At 43.3% G+C, this 17,175-nt stretch overlaps 1 protein-coding gene across 3 annotated transcripts; it reads right to left on the bottom strand.

Annotated features, from left to right (window-relative positions):
- Positions 1 to 2,733: 2,733 nt before the first annotated feature.
- Positions 2,734 to 15,541, bottom strand: LOC120315687 (acyl-coenzyme A synthetase ACSM4, mitochondrial-like). 3 transcript variants are annotated; one of them, XR_005558749.1, is made up of 15 exons: positions 15,464 to 15,522; positions 14,492 to 14,710; positions 13,384 to 13,594; positions 12,520 to 12,730; positions 11,384 to 11,527; positions 10,960 to 11,116; positions 10,305 to 10,384; positions 9,808 to 9,931; positions 8,611 to 8,691; positions 7,705 to 7,806; positions 6,691 to 6,818; positions 5,574 to 5,673; positions 4,497 to 4,567; positions 3,949 to 4,068; positions 3,102 to 3,130 (listed from the first exon to the last, which is right to left on the bottom strand). XR_005558749.1 is itself a non-coding variant. In XM_039360454.1 (14 exons), exons 2-14 carry the CDS (start codon positions 14,693 to 14,695, stop codon positions 3,044 to 3,046), a joined length of 1,749 nt encoding a protein of 582 aa, XP_039216388.1. In that variant the 5' UTR covers positions 14,696 to 14,710; positions 15,464 to 15,541; the 3' UTR covers positions 2,734 to 3,043. The 3 variants fall into 3 exon arrangements, 2 of the variants coding, with proteins under 2 accessions (XP_039216388.1, XP_039216389.1); XM_039360454.1 differs by lacking the exon at positions 4,497 to 4,567 and having other exon boundaries at positions 2,734 to 3,130; positions 15,464 to 15,541; XM_039360455.1 differs by lacking the exons at positions 4,497 to 4,567; positions 13,384 to 13,594; positions 15,464 to 15,522 and having other exon boundaries at positions 2,734 to 3,130; positions 14,492 to 14,654.
- Between the last annotated feature and the right edge of the window lie 1,634 nt (positions 15,542 to 17,175).

The following is a 17,175-nucleotide window of genomic DNA, read 5'->3' as shown; positions in this document are numbered from 1 at the left end:
TTCCCAGCCACCTTCCGACAAGCAAAATCAACGGGTGAAGCTGGATTCGCTTAAGAGCTGCAGAGTTCACTTAACCATTGCCTGATCTGCTTAAGAACCAATAGTAAACATGTTTGCCAAATCAGGTCTGGTCATGCGATGGATCCTTTTATGACTGTATCATTTAGCATCACTTAAATTCTGTAACCTCAGCTGTGGTCCTAAGCCAGTGGTGGCGAACCTGTGGCATGCGTGCCAGAGGCGGCACTCAGAGCCCTCTCTGCGGGCACACGTGCCTTCACCCCAGCCCTGCCTCCCCCCACGGCCCCCTCCTCACCAGCAGTCCCTCCAGAGGAGAGTCGCCCCCGGGCACGGCCCACACAGAGCAGCGCAGCCAAGGACATGGCAACTGGGTAGCAGGGACAAGACTCCGCCCTTGCACTCCGTCACACGCAGATGATGCTGCAGGGCATGGGTGGAGGTGTGGTCACCATGGCGCTGCTGGGCCGCCTGGGCGATCTGTTGCGGCGAGCCGTGGAGGCGGGTGGCCCTGCGGGTAGGCGGGGCCCGGGATGGCAGGCAGGGCAGGGTGGTTTTGGGGCACTCGGTCTCTAAAAGGTTCGCCGTCACTGTCCTAAGCCCTCGACTTATGCTTTACAACCACAGTAAAAATGGTTGTAAAATTTCAATGACAGCCTTGCTTAGCAACCTAATTTCTGCTCTCCCTTGTGTATTTCAGAGAAAGTACAGAAGCCAGGGGTCTGTCTCTGCACGGAACGTTAGAATCTTTTCCCCAGGTGCAAAGAAGTGGCCGTTTTCTGTTCTTTCTCAGAAGCAATTAACTGCTTAGCCATTGGAGAAGCAAGCTATTCTTCCCTTCCAAAGCCGAGATTATTGAGGTATTTAAAATCCACCTATGGGAAAAATGCTTGGTGTGGTTCCCTTGGGGAATGGATATGCTTGTTTGCACTGCAATTATTATTATTGTTTTCTAAAACGTAACAGACTGCTTTGTAACGGAATCGCTTTCCCAAATGCAGGGATATGCTCCCCCAAGCGTGTTACCTGTGGAGAAACCTAAGCCAGATCTCCAATGCGGCCAAAATTCCCTTCTGTGGGAAAATTGCTCTTCGTTTTAGAGAACGATAGAGTGAAAAAATCTACGCGGAAAAAATCAATCTGCGTCTGCTTGCGAGGAGACTGAAAAGTCAACTAGGCCTTTGAGCTGCTGCCTTAGAAATTTTAATATCCCACGTTCCAGACCGATGTATTTATTTTTCTAACGGGAAAACCATTTGTTGAAATGGTAGGGGGTTTCCTGCCTGAGCAGGGGGGGGGGTTGGATTAGAAGATCTCCAAGATCCCTCCCAACTCTGTTATTCTGTTAATTGTTACTTTCAATTAGCCTAGACTACCATTTTGCCTTGGTGGGTAAAGTTGAGGTTACTGGATTCACACTTTATGGCAAACTGTTAGATTAAGCTAAAACGTGACTGACAAAGTAAGAATTGGCATATTGAAGGAGCTAGTATGTATGTGAATCGTGGTCTCTTTGCTAAGCCCTAACAGGGTTTATTTCTTTGGGACAGAGCTTCTGCCTTGTGTACGTCCGATAATTAAGCTCGTCTTTCTTCTTCGTTTGATGTTGTAATTTCTGGCAGAAGAAAATGTCCATCTTTGGGTGGATTTCTCCTAAAACATTTTCATAGATGAGAATATATCTTAGGATGAGACTCGGTGCTTTCTGTTTGGAAAATTCTGGCATTTCCTAATGTGATATTCTGATGTTACAACACAGAAGCCTTCTTCTCTTTTACTGGCTATGAAGACAAAATTATACTCCAGATATCAACTTTTGGGTGACTGAGACCTTCACTTACAATTAATAGCAGTCAGAGCGTATATGAGGATTTTACTTAGTGCTCTTTGAGCCTGCAGATATTTCATTACCCAAACTAGGTCAGATCATCAGTGCTCGCCAAAGGTTTAGATGTTTTATGAAACATCTGCATAAAAAGATGATCAGGGGACTGGAGGCTAAAACATATAAGGAACAGTTGCTGGAATTGGGTATGTCTAGTTAATGAAGAGAAGGACGAGGGGGGACATGATAGCCCCAATATCTCAGGGGCTGCCCCAAAGAAGAGGGAGTCAAGCTCTTCTCCAAAGCGCCTGAAGGCAGGACAAAAAGCAATGGATGGAAACTCATCAAGGAGAAAAGCAACCTGGAACTAAGGAGAAACTTCCTGACAGAACAATTAACTAGGGGAACAACCTGCCTCCAGAAATGGTGAATGCTCCAACACTGAAAGTTTTTAAGAAGAGACTGGACAGACATTTGTCTGAAATGGTATAGGGTTTCCTGCTTGAGCAGGGGGTTGGACTAGATGATCTCCAAGGTCCCTTCCAATATCATCGTCGTTATCATCATCATCATCATTATTAAAACAATCAAGTTCAGAGAACACCAAGGACCCCTCAATTCCACCCTGAGCTGCAAATATTCTTTATCAGAACATAGGTGGACATAATATTATCAATGGGTCACAGCAGAAGTTGGAACTGTTTTTTTTCTGATCAGTTTAGGGAAATTTTCTAGGAAGAGATTTTTATGTTGCTGTTATCCGTATCAAGTCAGTTCACACCCTTTGGTGGATCAAGAGAAGGGAAATGGCTCTCCCAAGTTTCACAGGGTGAGGTGAGGATGGTGGTGTGTGTGTATATGTGTGTGTTGAGAATTGCAAAAGAAAGAGATTTGGGGTTATTATGGGTTGGCTGTGGGTTGCCTGGCCCATGTGTGTATTTATTTATCAAATATTTATTGATTTGCGTCCTGCCTTTATTATCTTTACAAATAAGTCAAGGCAGAGAACATTATCCAACACAACTTCCTCCTCCTATTGTCCCCATAACAACAACTCTGTGAGGTAGGTTGGGTTGAGAGAGGGGGGGGGACTGGCCCAAGGTCACCCAGCTGACCGCCCATCTCACCGCTGACTTTGGCAACATCCTAAAACTACAAGAAGAAAACCCTCCCGGAGTCCACTGTTAGCTCCAGAGTCCGTTAGGCTTTCTCCCATTCTTTATTTCTCAGCAGCTTCTTTTGAATTTTTCCAGAAATGGTCTTGGGCAGGTCTTGAACAAACTCGATCTAATGAAAACAGAATGCATTGCATTTAAAAGAAAGAGAGAGAGAAAGAGAGAGAGAGAAAAGACTGTCAACCCTTTGAGGCAGTCTAGACAAGAAAACTAGGAGGACTAGCATTACCTATTGTATGTTTAAGGTTGCATTAACAAAATCTTGCACGTCTCACACTACATCTCTCGTCTCTCGCCTTTATAGTCTACGAAACTTTTGAGATGTTTGCCACACCCCATTCTTTCTATGGACACAGCTGTCTGTTATCTGATCATTGGTGCCTCTTCCTCCTCTTCTTCCTTCTCCGCCTCCTCCACTCCCTTCTGAAGGGAGACATTATGAAATGTCTCCTTTTGCTTAGCAATAGAATTTCTGGACTCAGTTGTGGCATAAGTAGAGGGCTGCCTGTCCACAGTGTTCACTCTGATTTTTATTGCATCTAAAGCAGAGGTCCCCAACCTTTTGGGCACCAGGGACTAGTTACATGGAGAGATGTTTTTCTGCAGACCGGAGGGGGCGTGGCTTCATGGGCTGCCTGCATCCTGCGGATGGGGCTTTGCTTGTTTGCGCGAATTGGTTGCTGGCTTACCACGTTCTGGTGCCGGTCCATGGACTGAGGGTTGGGGACCTCTGATCTAAAGCATTCGCCTATTTTTTTCGCGAACAGAAGGAGTTAGCACAGCCACTCAGGCTGTAGCCTCTGGGTGGCCCTTAGAGACTGTGGATGGCCTCTGGGTGGCCCTTAAAGACTGTGGCACTTCAGCCACCTTCAAGGTCCTACCAATTCAAGCCAAACAAGACCTGAATCTCCTGTTGTGGCAAGGACTCACCTTTCTGGGATATTTATATGGAGCTGTAATTTTCTTCACGTGTCCTTGCAGCTCCATGCTTAATTTCTCTCTGTCTTGTGATTGGTAGGCAGGAGTTAGGATGATAAAAGCTTTTACCACCTACAGCGAAGTCAGGGTAAAATAAGATGAATTAGCATGACTTTGTGCAAAGTTAGCTTTCTGGAATAATCTTAATAATAATGTTAGTGATAATAATAATGATAATACCAATAGTGATAGTTGCCTTGGGTGCAACCACCCCCCCCCCAAATGAGACCACTGCTTGAACACCATCACAGCATTGACAATATTGCCATCGGTCAATTGCAGAAGGCAGCTTTATAAGGAACAGTCTACATCCAATATCTTTAACATCATTAATTAGGATGATGTTGTATGGATAAAAATGCCAAATCCAGTCTAAACATCTGGCTGTGTGACTAATCATAATGATAATTAAACTTCCATTTGTTCCCTAGAATATTGTTGTTGTCTACTGATTGTCTACTGATTGGGACTACGAGTCTATCTTGCTTAGCATGACCTACATTAGTTTTCTTCTGGTGTCCTCAAGATGTCTCTGACCGCTGCCTTCACCCATCAAGGAAGGGACATCAGACTAAAAGATTATCACATTAAGATTTAGCATGTTGTTCAAGTTGGCACAATGTGCTTAATGCATTGAACCATGGCTAATACGGTGGATAACAAAATAATAGAATAAACTTTCCTTTCTTCCATACTGAAACTATGGTGTGCTCTTCTCCTTACACAAATGGGACAAGATTTCATAGTATTGTGATTTTTAAAATGCGAAACCGAATTCGATGAAATCAGTGAAAGACTGGTTAATTAGGGCAGAAGAGATACCAATAGAGCAGGGTATGGTTATTGTCAGGACCCTGGACAGCTCCCCATGGACTAAAATAGTACTGAAGAACAGAGCTGTTAGAATAGATAGAATAGAATAACAAAGTTGGAAGAGACCTTGGAGGTCATCTAGTCCAACTCTCTGTTCAGGCAGGAAACCCTACACCATTTCAGACAAATGGTTGTCTTAAGAACTTCCAGTGTTGGAACATTCACAACTTCTGGAGGCAATTTTGTTCCACTGATTAATTGTTCTCCCTGTCAGGAAATGTCTCCTTAGTTCTAAGTTGCTTCTCTCCTTGATTAGTTTCCATCCATTGCTTCTTTTCTTGCCTTCAGGCGCTTTGGAGAATAGCTTGACTCCCTCTTCTTTGGGGCAACTCCTGAGATAGTGGAACACTGCTATCATGTCACTGCTAGTCCTTCTTTTCATTAAACTTTCATTAAAGTTATGTTGCTTCATAACTTCCTGCGCTCACTCAAGCCTTTGGAGAGAACATCTCTACTCCTTCCTAATGTGGACTATGGAATAAAATTACTGAAGCCTTTTCTTGACTGAGGAACAGCAGAAGCTAAGGAAGAATGATCACAAGATCTGAGATCTCAGATTATGGGAGACTATGGTCTCAGATGAGAAGGCACATAAGGGTAATGAGGGATTCTCAGAAACTGGGTGACCTAGGGTGGTCATGTTCTAAACCCTTGTTGGGTTCCTGACTGTGAGAACCTAATACACAGCATTATGGCCACCTCACCTCTCCTCTGATGGAATCTGGGCTGCTAACAACAGCTGCTTCAGCTACTGCAGGATGCTTCATCAAAGCTTGCTCCACTTCAAAAGGACCAATGCGATATCTAAATAGGAAAATACCATAATTCAAGCGAGACTCTTTAGGCTGCAGGCCAAAAACTCCAGTTTGATCTCTGAAGAGTCACTGACCATCAGTAGCCACCCAGATGTTGATAAGCCAAAGCTTAAGAGATACTGGGAGCCACACAGAAAATTAAAATACTTAATTGCTTTCCAAAATTAACACGAAGCATTTACTTTTGGCAAGTTGAGCATGCATAAAAAGTAGAGAATGGAAACCGGAAGATCACTGAATGAAAAAAGCTAATCTCTACACCTTGGAGACCTCAAAAATTCTGTTCATTGATGGAAATGTTTTAATAGTGTGGGTGGAACTGTTGACCTCATGTCCATGAGTTTTGTTATTATTATTATTATTATTATTATTATTATTATTATTAACAACAATAACAACAATAACAACAACAATAATAAAAGTTGGAAGGGACTTTGGAGTCATCTAGTACAAACCCTGCTTAGGCAGGAAAGCCTATCCCATTTCAGACAAATGGCTGTCCAGTCCCTTCTTAAAAACTTTCAGTGTTGGAGCATTCACAGCTTATGGAGGCAAGTTGTTCCACTGATTAATTGTTCTAACTGTCAGAAAATTCCTCCTTAGTTCTAGGTTGCATCTCTCTTCGGTTAGTTTCCATCTGTTGCTTCTTGTCCTGCCTTCAGGTGCTTTGGAGAATAGCTTGACTCCCTCTTCTTTGTGGCAACCTCTAAACACTGCTATCATGTCCCCCCTTGTCCTTCTCTTCATTAAACCAGACATACCCAATTCCAGCAACTGTTCCTTATATGTTTTAGCCTCCAGTCCCCTAATCCATCATGTTGATGGAATCTTGCTCTCTCTGTGTGTGGTATGTGTTTGTTTGTGTGTGTATAAGTGGGGGAATGGGGATGGTGGTCTGTACCTTGTGGTACAGGATTGAGTATCTAGCCTATGATTTTGCATTGCCATTGTTATTGTTAAGCATCTCAGATAGTTTGCAAAGCCTTAGCAAACATTGAAGGTCTACCCAGAAGTCAAGATAATGTCATCTGCTCTTGAAATGAACTGGACGTATCCCTCTTCATCCATGAGTCCTCGGTCTCCAGTGAGATAGTAGTCCCCACGTTCAGTAGCGCTGGTTTTTTCAGGATCATCCTAAGGGAAAAGAAACAGGCAATCTACATATTCTTTGCTGGATGGCTGCAACATTGACGAAGTCCACACTCGTGAATGTGATCCATCCGTCCATATTGAACTCTCAAGCTTCCTCCTTCCATGATATATTCAAGATGAACAGTGTATATAATATTTATTTGTTATGTATATCTAGGGGTGTGGGTCCATACATATGTTGTGTATAGTATGTTTAGGTGTGTGTCATGTATCTGTTTACTTTGAGAGTGGGCAACTAAATTTCATTTTTGAGGTGTGCCGTTGTGCCCACAGTAAAAAATGACAATAAAGGTTATCTCAACTCATCTCATCTCATCCCATATCCCATCTTCTCTTCTCTTCTCTTCTCTTCTCTTCTCTTCTCTTCTCTTCTCTTCTCTTCTCTTCTCTTCCCTTCCCTTCCCTTCCCTTCCCATCCCATCCCATCCCATCCCATTGTATCCTATATCCCATCCCATCTCCCCTTCCCTTCCCATCCCATCTCATCTCATCATATATGTGGAAACCCCACATGCTCTGCCTGGGCCCTAGCCTCATATTTCAGCTTGCCAAGACCCACAGCATCTCAACCCAGAATGTTCTCAAATCATCTCAGTTCAAAACTCTTTCCCACCCCCCTTGTCCTTCACTGGCCAGCAATTATCCAATGAAATCTCCCCTTACTCAACACAAGGTCACTGCCTTGCCCAATATGAACTGGGCATGTTGGGGAACAGAGAAGGACAGAAGCTTCCTTTGAAGCTTCACCCCCGATCATTTCTATCGCTTCTCACGAGGGCTGAGGGACAATGGCTTATGCTGTCTCCCCAGAGATAACCTCTTCTACTTCTTGAAATTTGCTCAGTTGTTTGAGGGCTTCCTTCCTTACCACATAAGCACTGAAAAGTCCCACAGGCCTTTGCGGCTTGATCTTTACGGCGATGTCTCCTTCTTCTCCAGGGGGAAGGCGATTGGCTTTTTCATCGATGATCTACAAAGGAAGGGAACCTATCAATGGTCATTCGCGCTTCCCTTTGGACTTCTTTCGATAGGACCTCTTTGGCTAGCAGATTAATTGTAATGTACAATTCTCAGGGTATTGGGTTATGCCAGGGGTCTTCAAACTTGGCTCTTTCATGACTGATGGACTTCAACTCCCAGAATTCCTGAGCCAGCATGGGGGAACTGTGGCCCCTTCATGACTCGTGGACTTCAACTCCCAGAATCCCTGAGCCAGCATGGCTCAGCTTGGAAACCTCTCCCTTTCCCCTCAGCGTGGCTGGCTCAGGAATTCTGGGAGCTGAAGTCCACGAGTCATAAAAGAGCCAAGGTGGCCTACCCCTGGGTTATGCTATACAAAGGAATTTTCCCACCTTACGATAAGGTAGTTCTCGACTGTCGACCACAATCGAGCCTGTTGTTAAGTGAGAAATTTGGTGAGTTTTGCCCCATTTTACCACATTTCTTGCCACAGTTGTTAAGTGGATCACTGCAGCGGTTGAATTAGTAACCTGGTTGTTAAGGGAAATTTGGCTTTCCCCTTGACTTTGCTTGTCAGAAGGTGGCAAAAGGGGATCACATGACCCCTCCCCCCAGAACACCGCAACGGTCATAAATATGAATCAGGGGTCAAGCATCTGAATTTCGATCGGGGAATGCTGCAGGGGTGGTGTGAAAAATGGCCACGAGCTCCTTTTTCTCAGTGCCCTTGTCGCTGCGAACGGTCACTAAACAAACTGTTGTAAGTTGAGGACCACCCGTATTGACGCTATCCATTACAAAATGGTGGGCTTACCTGGAGATCAATGCCAGAAAAAGGCTTTCCAATGAATCCAGGTTTAATTTTCATTCCTTTTCTGGTGCTGCAGAGCAGGGACTGTGAGGACAAATTATAGGAGTGAAATTAAGTTAGATTTTTTTATAATAATAATAATAATAACAACGACAACAATGATGATGATGATGATGTTGGAAGGGACCTTGGAGGTCATCTAGTTCAACCCCCTGCTTGGGCAGGAAACCCTATACCATTTCAGACAGATGGCTGTCCAGTCTCTTCTTAAAAACTTCCAGTGTTGGAGCATTCACTGCTTCTGGAGGCAGGTTGTTCCACTGGTTAATTGTTCTAACTGTCAGGAAGTTTCTCCTTAGTTCTAGGTTTCGTCTCTCCTTGATGAGTTTCCATCCATTGCTTCTTGTCCTGCCTTCAGGTGCTCTGGGGAATAGCTTGACTCCCTCTTCTTTGGGGCAGCCCCTGAGATATTGGGACCCTGCTATCATGTCCCCTCTCATCCTTCTCTTCATTAAACTAGACATATCCAATTCCAGCAACTGTTCCTTATATGTTTTAGCCTCCAGTCCCCTAATATTCTATTCTATTCTATTCTATTCTATTCTATTCTATTCTATTCTATTCTATTCTATTCTATTCCATTCCATTCCATTCCATTCCATTCCATATTGGAAGACTGCTATCATGTCCCCCCTCGTCCTTCTCTTCATTAAACTAGACATATCAAGTTCCAGCAATTGTTCCTTATATGTTTTAACCTCCAGTCCCCTGATCATCCTTGTTATTCTTCTCTGCACTCTTTCTAGAATCTCAACATCTTTTTTACATCGTGGTGACCAAAACTGGATGCAGTATGGACCGCTGGGCAGGACGTTACCAAGTCCATGTTTGAGACCCGAGAGTTGCCCTGAGACAGGGTTGAGCTCCCGTCCTTCAACCCAGCTCCTGCCAGGGAAGTGAAAGGAGCCCCCAACTGGGCGTCCCCAGGACAAGGGTGACATCACTGGCTAATCCTTTCAACCCAGAAGGCCTCGGTGCCTCTGACACAAGTGCATGCATGCGCTGATCACATCACATCCTGGCTTCGTGGGCTGAAGTCAGGGTCTCGGCTGAGTAAGTCTGGAACAGTTCCATGCCTTTCGCCTTTTGAACCCTTTCCCTCTGAGTGTTCATTAAAGACTCAACGAGTTGCAGACTTACACTTTCTGTCTGCCCGTAGGCTTCACGGATCTCGCACCCAGTCTGTGCTTTCCACTGTTGCTGCACTTCCAGACTGATTGGTTCTCCGCCACTCGTGCAGGACTCCAGACTCTTGAACCTGTACCTGAACAAAGAGGAGAAGAAAGCAACATTCTTCAGGAAAGGATCTTCAAAGCTTGGACTACTTGGACTCCAAAATATGAAAAACGGATTGCTGGGATCGATCATCAGTTATCTTATCTTACATCAGTTCATTTAATGACTGTTTGAAAATTAATAAAACATTATGACTTGTGGATTTCAGCTTGCAGAATTCCTGAACTAGCCATGCTGGCTCGGAAATTCTGGGGATTGAAGTCCACCAGTCATATAGAGGCCATTGTTCCCCATCTCTGGGATAATTTGTCACCATCCTGGTCCTTCACATCTTCCAAAAGTGGTACAAAATAACACAAAGCACCATAGAAGGGTGTTCTTCTCATGCAAGTTATTTGTACCTGCTAACATTGTGTTGGAGCAGCATCCGAAATATGGTTGGTGTGCCACAAAAACCTGTCACCGGATACTTGACAAGAGACTGAATAAAGGAGAGAATAAAGAAGAGGAAGCAATTTTTAATACCACTGAGTAAGATTTGGCAATTGGCATCGAGAAATACGAGTAACTGAGTAATACATAAACAAATAAGCAAATCTGTAGGGTCCCCCTAGAACTCTAATTTAGATACTAGTGCGCAGTCAATTTACTAATGTGCAGATAATTTTTTATCTCTTATGATTGTAAAACACCAGAATTACTTTGAGGTAAGATGGGTGGGCTGTAAATTTTATAAACAAAATGTATAGCCCACCCATCGTACCTCAAAGTAATTCTGGTGTCTTACAATCATAAAAGATAAAGAAAATTACATAAACTACAAACATAAACGAGTTAATAACCCTGGGACAGCTATGACCTGGATGACTGAGGATCTCCATGAAAGAGGCGATGGAGACATTGAGTGGCTACTGATTCTCAAGTTTGAATTTTAGTGAAGAAAGCAGTAAACTTTTTCAGAAAATTTGGGAGGGAGAATCAGCTGTTGTATGTATCTTTGGGGATTATTACCGTCTGTCTGTACGGGACCTTTCAAATAAAACATCTGGTTCTTACCTCCAGAACTACTTTGGGATCAAACTGAAGCATACCATGTTGAAATATACACGATCCTTGGCTCCAAGGAGAGTAGAAACTTCCTATGGCAAATTTTATCCAGCCAGGATCAGAAAACCCCCACATAATGTCCGAAGAAGTCAGACTCAGCCATTCTCTGTTAATAAAGAAGCCAAGAGACATTTTGGGGGTGACATTAAGACTCATACTATAGCAGCCAGTGTAGGGGTGATTATGCTTGAAAGGGGTCAAATCACAGAAGCCGTAAGATGAGTTTACTCATCTTTTTTTGAGGCTGTTGTAACTTTGAACCCATGCAACTTTGAACCGAGGAATAGTTATAAGTCAAGGACTCCCTGTAATCAATCAGTTAATCAATGAAGGAATAGGTAGAGAGGGGTCAAATGCAGGCACGTAGAACTACCTTGCAATCTTGTCCAGCCCATACCCCAAACTGCCGTGGGAATGTTGCACCATTTTGGGGTAGCCCATGGTCCCACTGGTAAAGTAGATGGTCATTGGGTCAAGGCTCTTTGTCTGAACGGGTTGATGCTGGTCAAAGGCAGCTCTGCAAAATAGAAGCAGGGTGTCAAGTACTGATTTAACAGCTAACCAGCTTATGTAATGTAAGGTGTAAGATGAAATGTAATGATGGGAGTGACTCAGCAGGGTCTGTGTCTCTTTAAGAGCCTTTGTATAAAGGGAAGACTCTGCTGATGTGTTCTCTCTCTTCCGTTTCCTGCTGTAATTGTGGTTTGTTGGATCCTGCTGTATTAGCACGTGTATGTGTATTGTTCCTGGTGTATGATATTGTAGACAGTGTAAGATAAACCACCATTTAATACAAACCACTGTTTACTGTGTTTACTCCTGGGTTATCTCGGCACAATAAGACTGCACGCTCTGACACAGGGAAGGTCAGAAGGGCCAAGCAACATATGGAGCTGAGCCCGAGAAGTCTCTAAATTATAGTAAAAAGGGACACATGTGGGGTGTCACACATTTGTTCTTCTGAACAAGATGCCAGATGTTGCCCCAAAGTCACACTTTGGCAGCTTTGAAGCAAAATTCAGGTAGTCCTCGACTTACGACCACAATTGAGCTCAAAACGTCTGGTGAATTAACAGTCGTTAAGTGAATTTTGCCCCATTTTACAACCTTTCTTGCCGTAGCTGTTAAGTAATCACTGCAGTTGTTAATTTAGTAACACGGATAAGTGGCTTCCCCATTGACTTTGCTTGTCAAATCCGCAAAAAGTGATCACATGATGCTGGCACACAGCATAAGTACATGCCAGTTGCCAAGCCTCTGAATTTTGATCATGTGGCCATGAGGATCCTTCAAGGGTTGTAAGTGTCAAAAGTGGTCATAAGACACTTTTTTCAGTTGTAACTTCGGATAATCGCTAAATGAATTGTTGTAAGTCAAGGACTACTTGTACAATATAAAGCTTGTGGGTTTAGATATTACTTGGCAGAAATGCCAGGGTTTTCATCATGCTATATATGATATTTATGGATGATATCTCTTGGGCCTTGAAGCGTCAGGAAAGATACTCACTGTAGTAGATCATGGAAGTTCAGCCAACCTTCCCTTTTGCTGCTCTTAGAAACCAGGATCCGAGTTTTCAGCCAGCTGCATTCAGACCCCACGGCATCTACTAAGGGTGCAATAGCCTCATTGGCAACAACGCAGCTGACTTTGGATTGCTGGAGTCTGTATAATATGTCTGGAGCAGTCAAGAGAATAGTAGCTGGAATGAAGACAACACCTGCCAAAGCAGAATAAAGGACTGTGAGAAGAAAGGAAGAGGGGGAAAATGGTCTGCATTTCTCAGGTTTACTACGTTGACCCGATAGGAAATAACAATCAGATGAGCTAATTCTACTTTCAGAGGTCCTTGGTGCTTTTCTTCACCTAGTTTGGTAATGAAACGTTTGCAAGAAGGCCACCGAGTTCAGCGAGCACCAAGGACCCCTCACTTCAACCCTGAGCTGTAAATATTCTCCTTTTGTTCTACTTTGTTGTAAAGCTACATTAACACAATCTTGTAAATTTCCCCTTGCGTCCTTCACAGCCTGAGAAACTTAGGGTGGGCCTCTTCTGAGCCTTTTGCTCCTCCATTGTGCAGCTTCAGGCTATTAGCTGACCATGCCCTAGGCCAGGGGTAGGCAGCCTTGGCTCTTTTATGACTCGTGGACTTCAATTCCCAGAATTCCTGAGCCAGCCACGCTGAGGGGAAAGGGAGAGGTTTCCAAGCTGAGCCATGCTGTCTCAGGAATTCTGGGAGCTGAAGTCCACGAGTCATAAAAGAGCCACGGTTGCCTACCCCTGCCCTAGGCAGCCTCTCTTTGCCCCATCTCCCAAGGTCTTCTCCATATACTATTACAAGATCTTTGGTGCATGAACACTCTTTGGACTGACCTGTTCGGATGCAGGCCAAGCTGATCAGCCACCACTCGGGGACCCTTGGAAGTATAATGAGGAGTCGATCTTCCTTGCATAGGTTACAGGCCTCCGAGAGCACATTGGCAGCTTTCCTAGATAAGTGGCTCAACTCCTCAAAGGTCCATTGTACCTCTTCACCATTCTCTTTAACCCACCAGAGGGCTGGATTGGAAGGCCTCTTCCCCTCCTGGCAGACAATTTAGAAGAAATGATATCAATAAAGGGGAATATTTGTGGCTCGGGATTGACATGAGGGGTCCTTGGTGCTCTCTGAGCTTGCTTGTTTTCTTGCAGACGTTTCATAAGCCTAACTAAGTAACAGCATCAGTGCTAGAAGGGAGTTGGGGTTGTGGGGAGGAGGAGGAGGAGGAGGAGGAGGAGGAGGAGGAGGAGAATGATTCTGGGATACTTGGTGCTCTTGACAAGGAAAGTCAATGGGGGAAGCCAGATTGGCTTAACGACTGCATGATTCACTTAACAACTATGGCAAGGAAAGTTGTAAAATCTGGCACAACTAACTTAACAACTGACTTGTGTAGCAATGGAAATTCTAGCCCAGGGGTCTTCAAACTTGGCAACTTTAAGATTGGTGGACTTCAACTCCCAGAAGTCCTCAGCCAGCCAGGGCTGTAGTCCCTTGCAAATGGTGATCATGTGACCCCGGGATGCTACCACTGTTGTAAATACATGCAAATCTTGATCATGCAACCCTGGGATGCTACAACATTGCAAGTGTGAGAAACAGTCATAAATCCCTTTTTCAGGGCCACTGTAATTTCAAACGGTTGCTAAATAAATGGTTGTAAGTCAAGGTCGACCTGTATGATGATTAAATTAACAGCCTGAATTAACCAAGATGAATTGCCAGAGTCACCTGTCAAGCTGATTTCTTTCTCTATATACCACCAGAGAATTAATGGAAATTCTTGGGAAATTCTCAAGAAATGTCATGCTATCTTAAGATAAGATAACCTTTAGATAAGATAACCTTTATTGTCATTTTGATACTGTGGGCACAATGGCACACATCAGAAATGAAATTTAGTTGCCCGCTCTCAAAATGAAACACATACATGACACACACCTTTTCTCGTTGACTCCATTTATCAAGAACATCACTTGCAAAATTAAAATATTCTGGCACGTCTCTGTCTTGGGGCTCAGTATCTGGGATAGCCAGAGATGAAAACCCATGAGGGGTCTGAATGTTGAATCTACACGGGAACGTAGGAACACGGGCAGACTGGAACCCAGGAAGTCTGGAGCGAAACTTCATAGCACCAGCCATGGGTAATGTCTCCGTCTAGGTAAAATAAAAAGGGAGTAAGTTGAAGCTAGTTGTGAAGAAGGCTAAAGAAGGAAGCCAACGAGCTTGTAGGTTCCATGCTGCCTAGTGGCAAGCAAAATTTTATTCTTATAGCCTTGGGTCCTAGGCTATACTGTTAGGGATGACTTTGATAGACCTTGGTAGATCTTCATAGCCGTGAAGATACTGAAAAATGTTGGGATGTGTCTACATCTACACTTGAGAGAAGTGGAAGGAAAAAGAAGACCAGGATTATCAGCAGTAGGGTGGATGGATTCAGATATAATGGGGATGAGTTTATCGCTGAAAGAACAGATTAGGAGATCATGATGGGAAACAACCTATCTAGAAGGCTGCTAAGAATCAATAATTACTTGGTGGCACATAGTCAATCAATCCAAAAATTAATGTGAGAGATCCTTCTCTAGAGAAAATAATTTTTTAAAGCCTAGTTTAACTTATATCTGCTGGGATGGAGCAAAAATTATGCATTAAATCTCAAAATACTTGGGAAACGTAACCATTAAACCCACAATTTCTGTCTTCTACCTTGTGATCATCTTCAACAAGATATATGTTCTATGTATATTTGGATGAATTACTTCATATTTTCACCCTTAAGACACATGCATCTAGGCCAAATCACATTAATCTCTCTCAGATGCTCACTTTAAAAAAAAACAAACCCTTCTCAATCTGGAGTTTGCAAATATTTTCAGACTGTATGAATTTTAAAAAAAGAATATATACCTGTGCAGATGATTTAAAGGCCTCCTCATTAGAAAGTGAGTTCCCCAAAAGAAATGCATCTGAAAAAATTGGATGTTTTAATACTTAAGAGATAAATTATTATTGAAGTTAATGTTTCACTTTGAATCAGAACCTCATGTTGTGCAGGTTAATGGTGGTTACATTTTCCTGAACTATTTTGTAATTAAATGTTAATCTTAGACTATGTCACTCATGTGAAAAGTTTCTTTTTCTTTCTGTAGGCTGTGTCAATCAAAAGATGTCAAGATTTTTATTCTCCACCTCCTCAACCTTCCCACCAATATCTCCAAAAACGTGTTTTAATATTTGAAGTGATGGGATGGACAGAGCATTTTTCCATCCAATCCCACAAAAATAAGTATTTTAAAACAAAGATGATTAGGGGACTGGAGGCTAAAACATATAAGGAACGGTTGCTGGAATTGGGTATGTCTAGTTTAATGAAGAGGGGGGACATGATAGCAGTATTCCAATATCTCAAGGGCTGCCCCAAAGAAGAGGGAATCAAGCTATTCTCCAAAGCGCCTGAAGGCAAAACAAGAAGCAGCGGAGGGAAACTCATCAAGGAGAGAAGCAACCTAGAACTAAGGAGGAATTTCCTGACAGTCAGAACAATTAACCAGTGGAACAACCTGCCTCCAGAAGTTGTGAATGCGCCAACACTGGAAGTTTTTAAGAAGAGACTTGGACAGCCATCTGTCCGAAATGGTATAGGGTTTCCTGCCTGAGCAGGGGGTTGGACTACGTGAAACATTTGTTAAATGAATTTTGCCCCGTTTTACGAATTTTCTTGCCGCAGTTGTTAAATGAATCACTGCAGTTATTACATTAAGAAAATCTGGCTTCCCCATTGACTTCTTGTAAGATAGTCGCAAAAGGGGATCACGCGACCCCGGGACACTGCAACTGTCATAAATACGAGTCAGTTGCCAAGCATTCGAATTTTGGTCACATGCTGAAAGGGTCGTAAGTGTGAAAAATAGTCGTAGGTTACTTTTTCAGTGCCGTTGTAACTTTGAACGGTCAGTAAATGATCTATTTTAAGTTGAAGACCACCTGTACTCAATCACTACTTACATCTCTTGTTCAGGTGGAGGCTTAGCCATCATCGGAATATTTTGCTGTTGCTTAAATTGCTTGTTTACCTTTTGAGTTGAGCTTTATTGCCGTTGTAGACCGTTATCAAGCAATGAAGATGCCTCAAAAAAAAAAAAAAAAAGAGGACACATCATTTGGGATATCTCCTGTTCGTGATGGTGGTGTACAGTTGTGATAAACCTTAATTGAAATTGACTCAGGATGTAGTAGAAAGAAACTAGGGTCAAATCAGCGTCCCCTTTCTTTTCCTGACCTGTTTTTCAAGCGGAAAACTTTGCATCTCATGAATATTCCAGGCTTAGTGTCGTATTAGCTTGATGAACACCTTATACGAGTCACCAGCCTCTTGGCCCCTGACTGATCACGCTGCAGATCGAGAAATCAGACGGTCTTAAACGGCGCCGGACTTGATTTCTTACCTTTCAAACGAGCGAGCTCTAGGCCAATTCTGAGAGAAGAGGGTGCCTTTAAACTCGTTCACTCCAGAGCCCATAAAACTTATGTAACCGAAGAGTCTGTGCAAGGAGCAAAGAAGAAGTGGAAACGGGATCTCCATATTGCAATTCTGTGTCGCAATTCTTGCCCTTTGGTTT

This window comes from Crotalus tigris, unplaced genomic scaffold (assembly GCF_016545835.1).
Source record: "Crotalus tigris isolate CLP2741 ecotype Arizona unplaced genomic scaffold, ASM1654583v1 scf7180000019173.45859301935:6455823, whole genome shotgun sequence".
Taxonomy (NCBI): domain Eukaryota; kingdom Metazoa; phylum Chordata; class Lepidosauria; order Squamata; family Viperidae; genus Crotalus; species Crotalus tigris.
The sequence above is the reverse complement of the archived record's forward strand: the minus strand, read 5'-3'. Positions and strand labels throughout refer to the sequence as shown.

Excerpts from the sequence above, each read along its gene's own strand:
- LOC120315687 (XM_039360454.1), bottom strand. The coding sequence starts at position 14,695 with ATGGCTGGTGCTATGAAGTTTCGCTCCAGACTTCCTGGGTTCCAGTCT. Across the intron at positions 13,595-14,491 it reads AATGGAGTCAACGAGAAAAG|GAGGGGAAGAGGCCTTCCAA; the intron begins GTGTGTGTCATG and ends ATTGTCTGCCAG. Across the intron at positions 12,731-13,383 it reads CTTGGCCTGCATCCGAACAG|GTGTTGTCTTCATTCCAGCT; the intron begins GTCAGTCCAAAG and ends CTGCTTTGGCAG.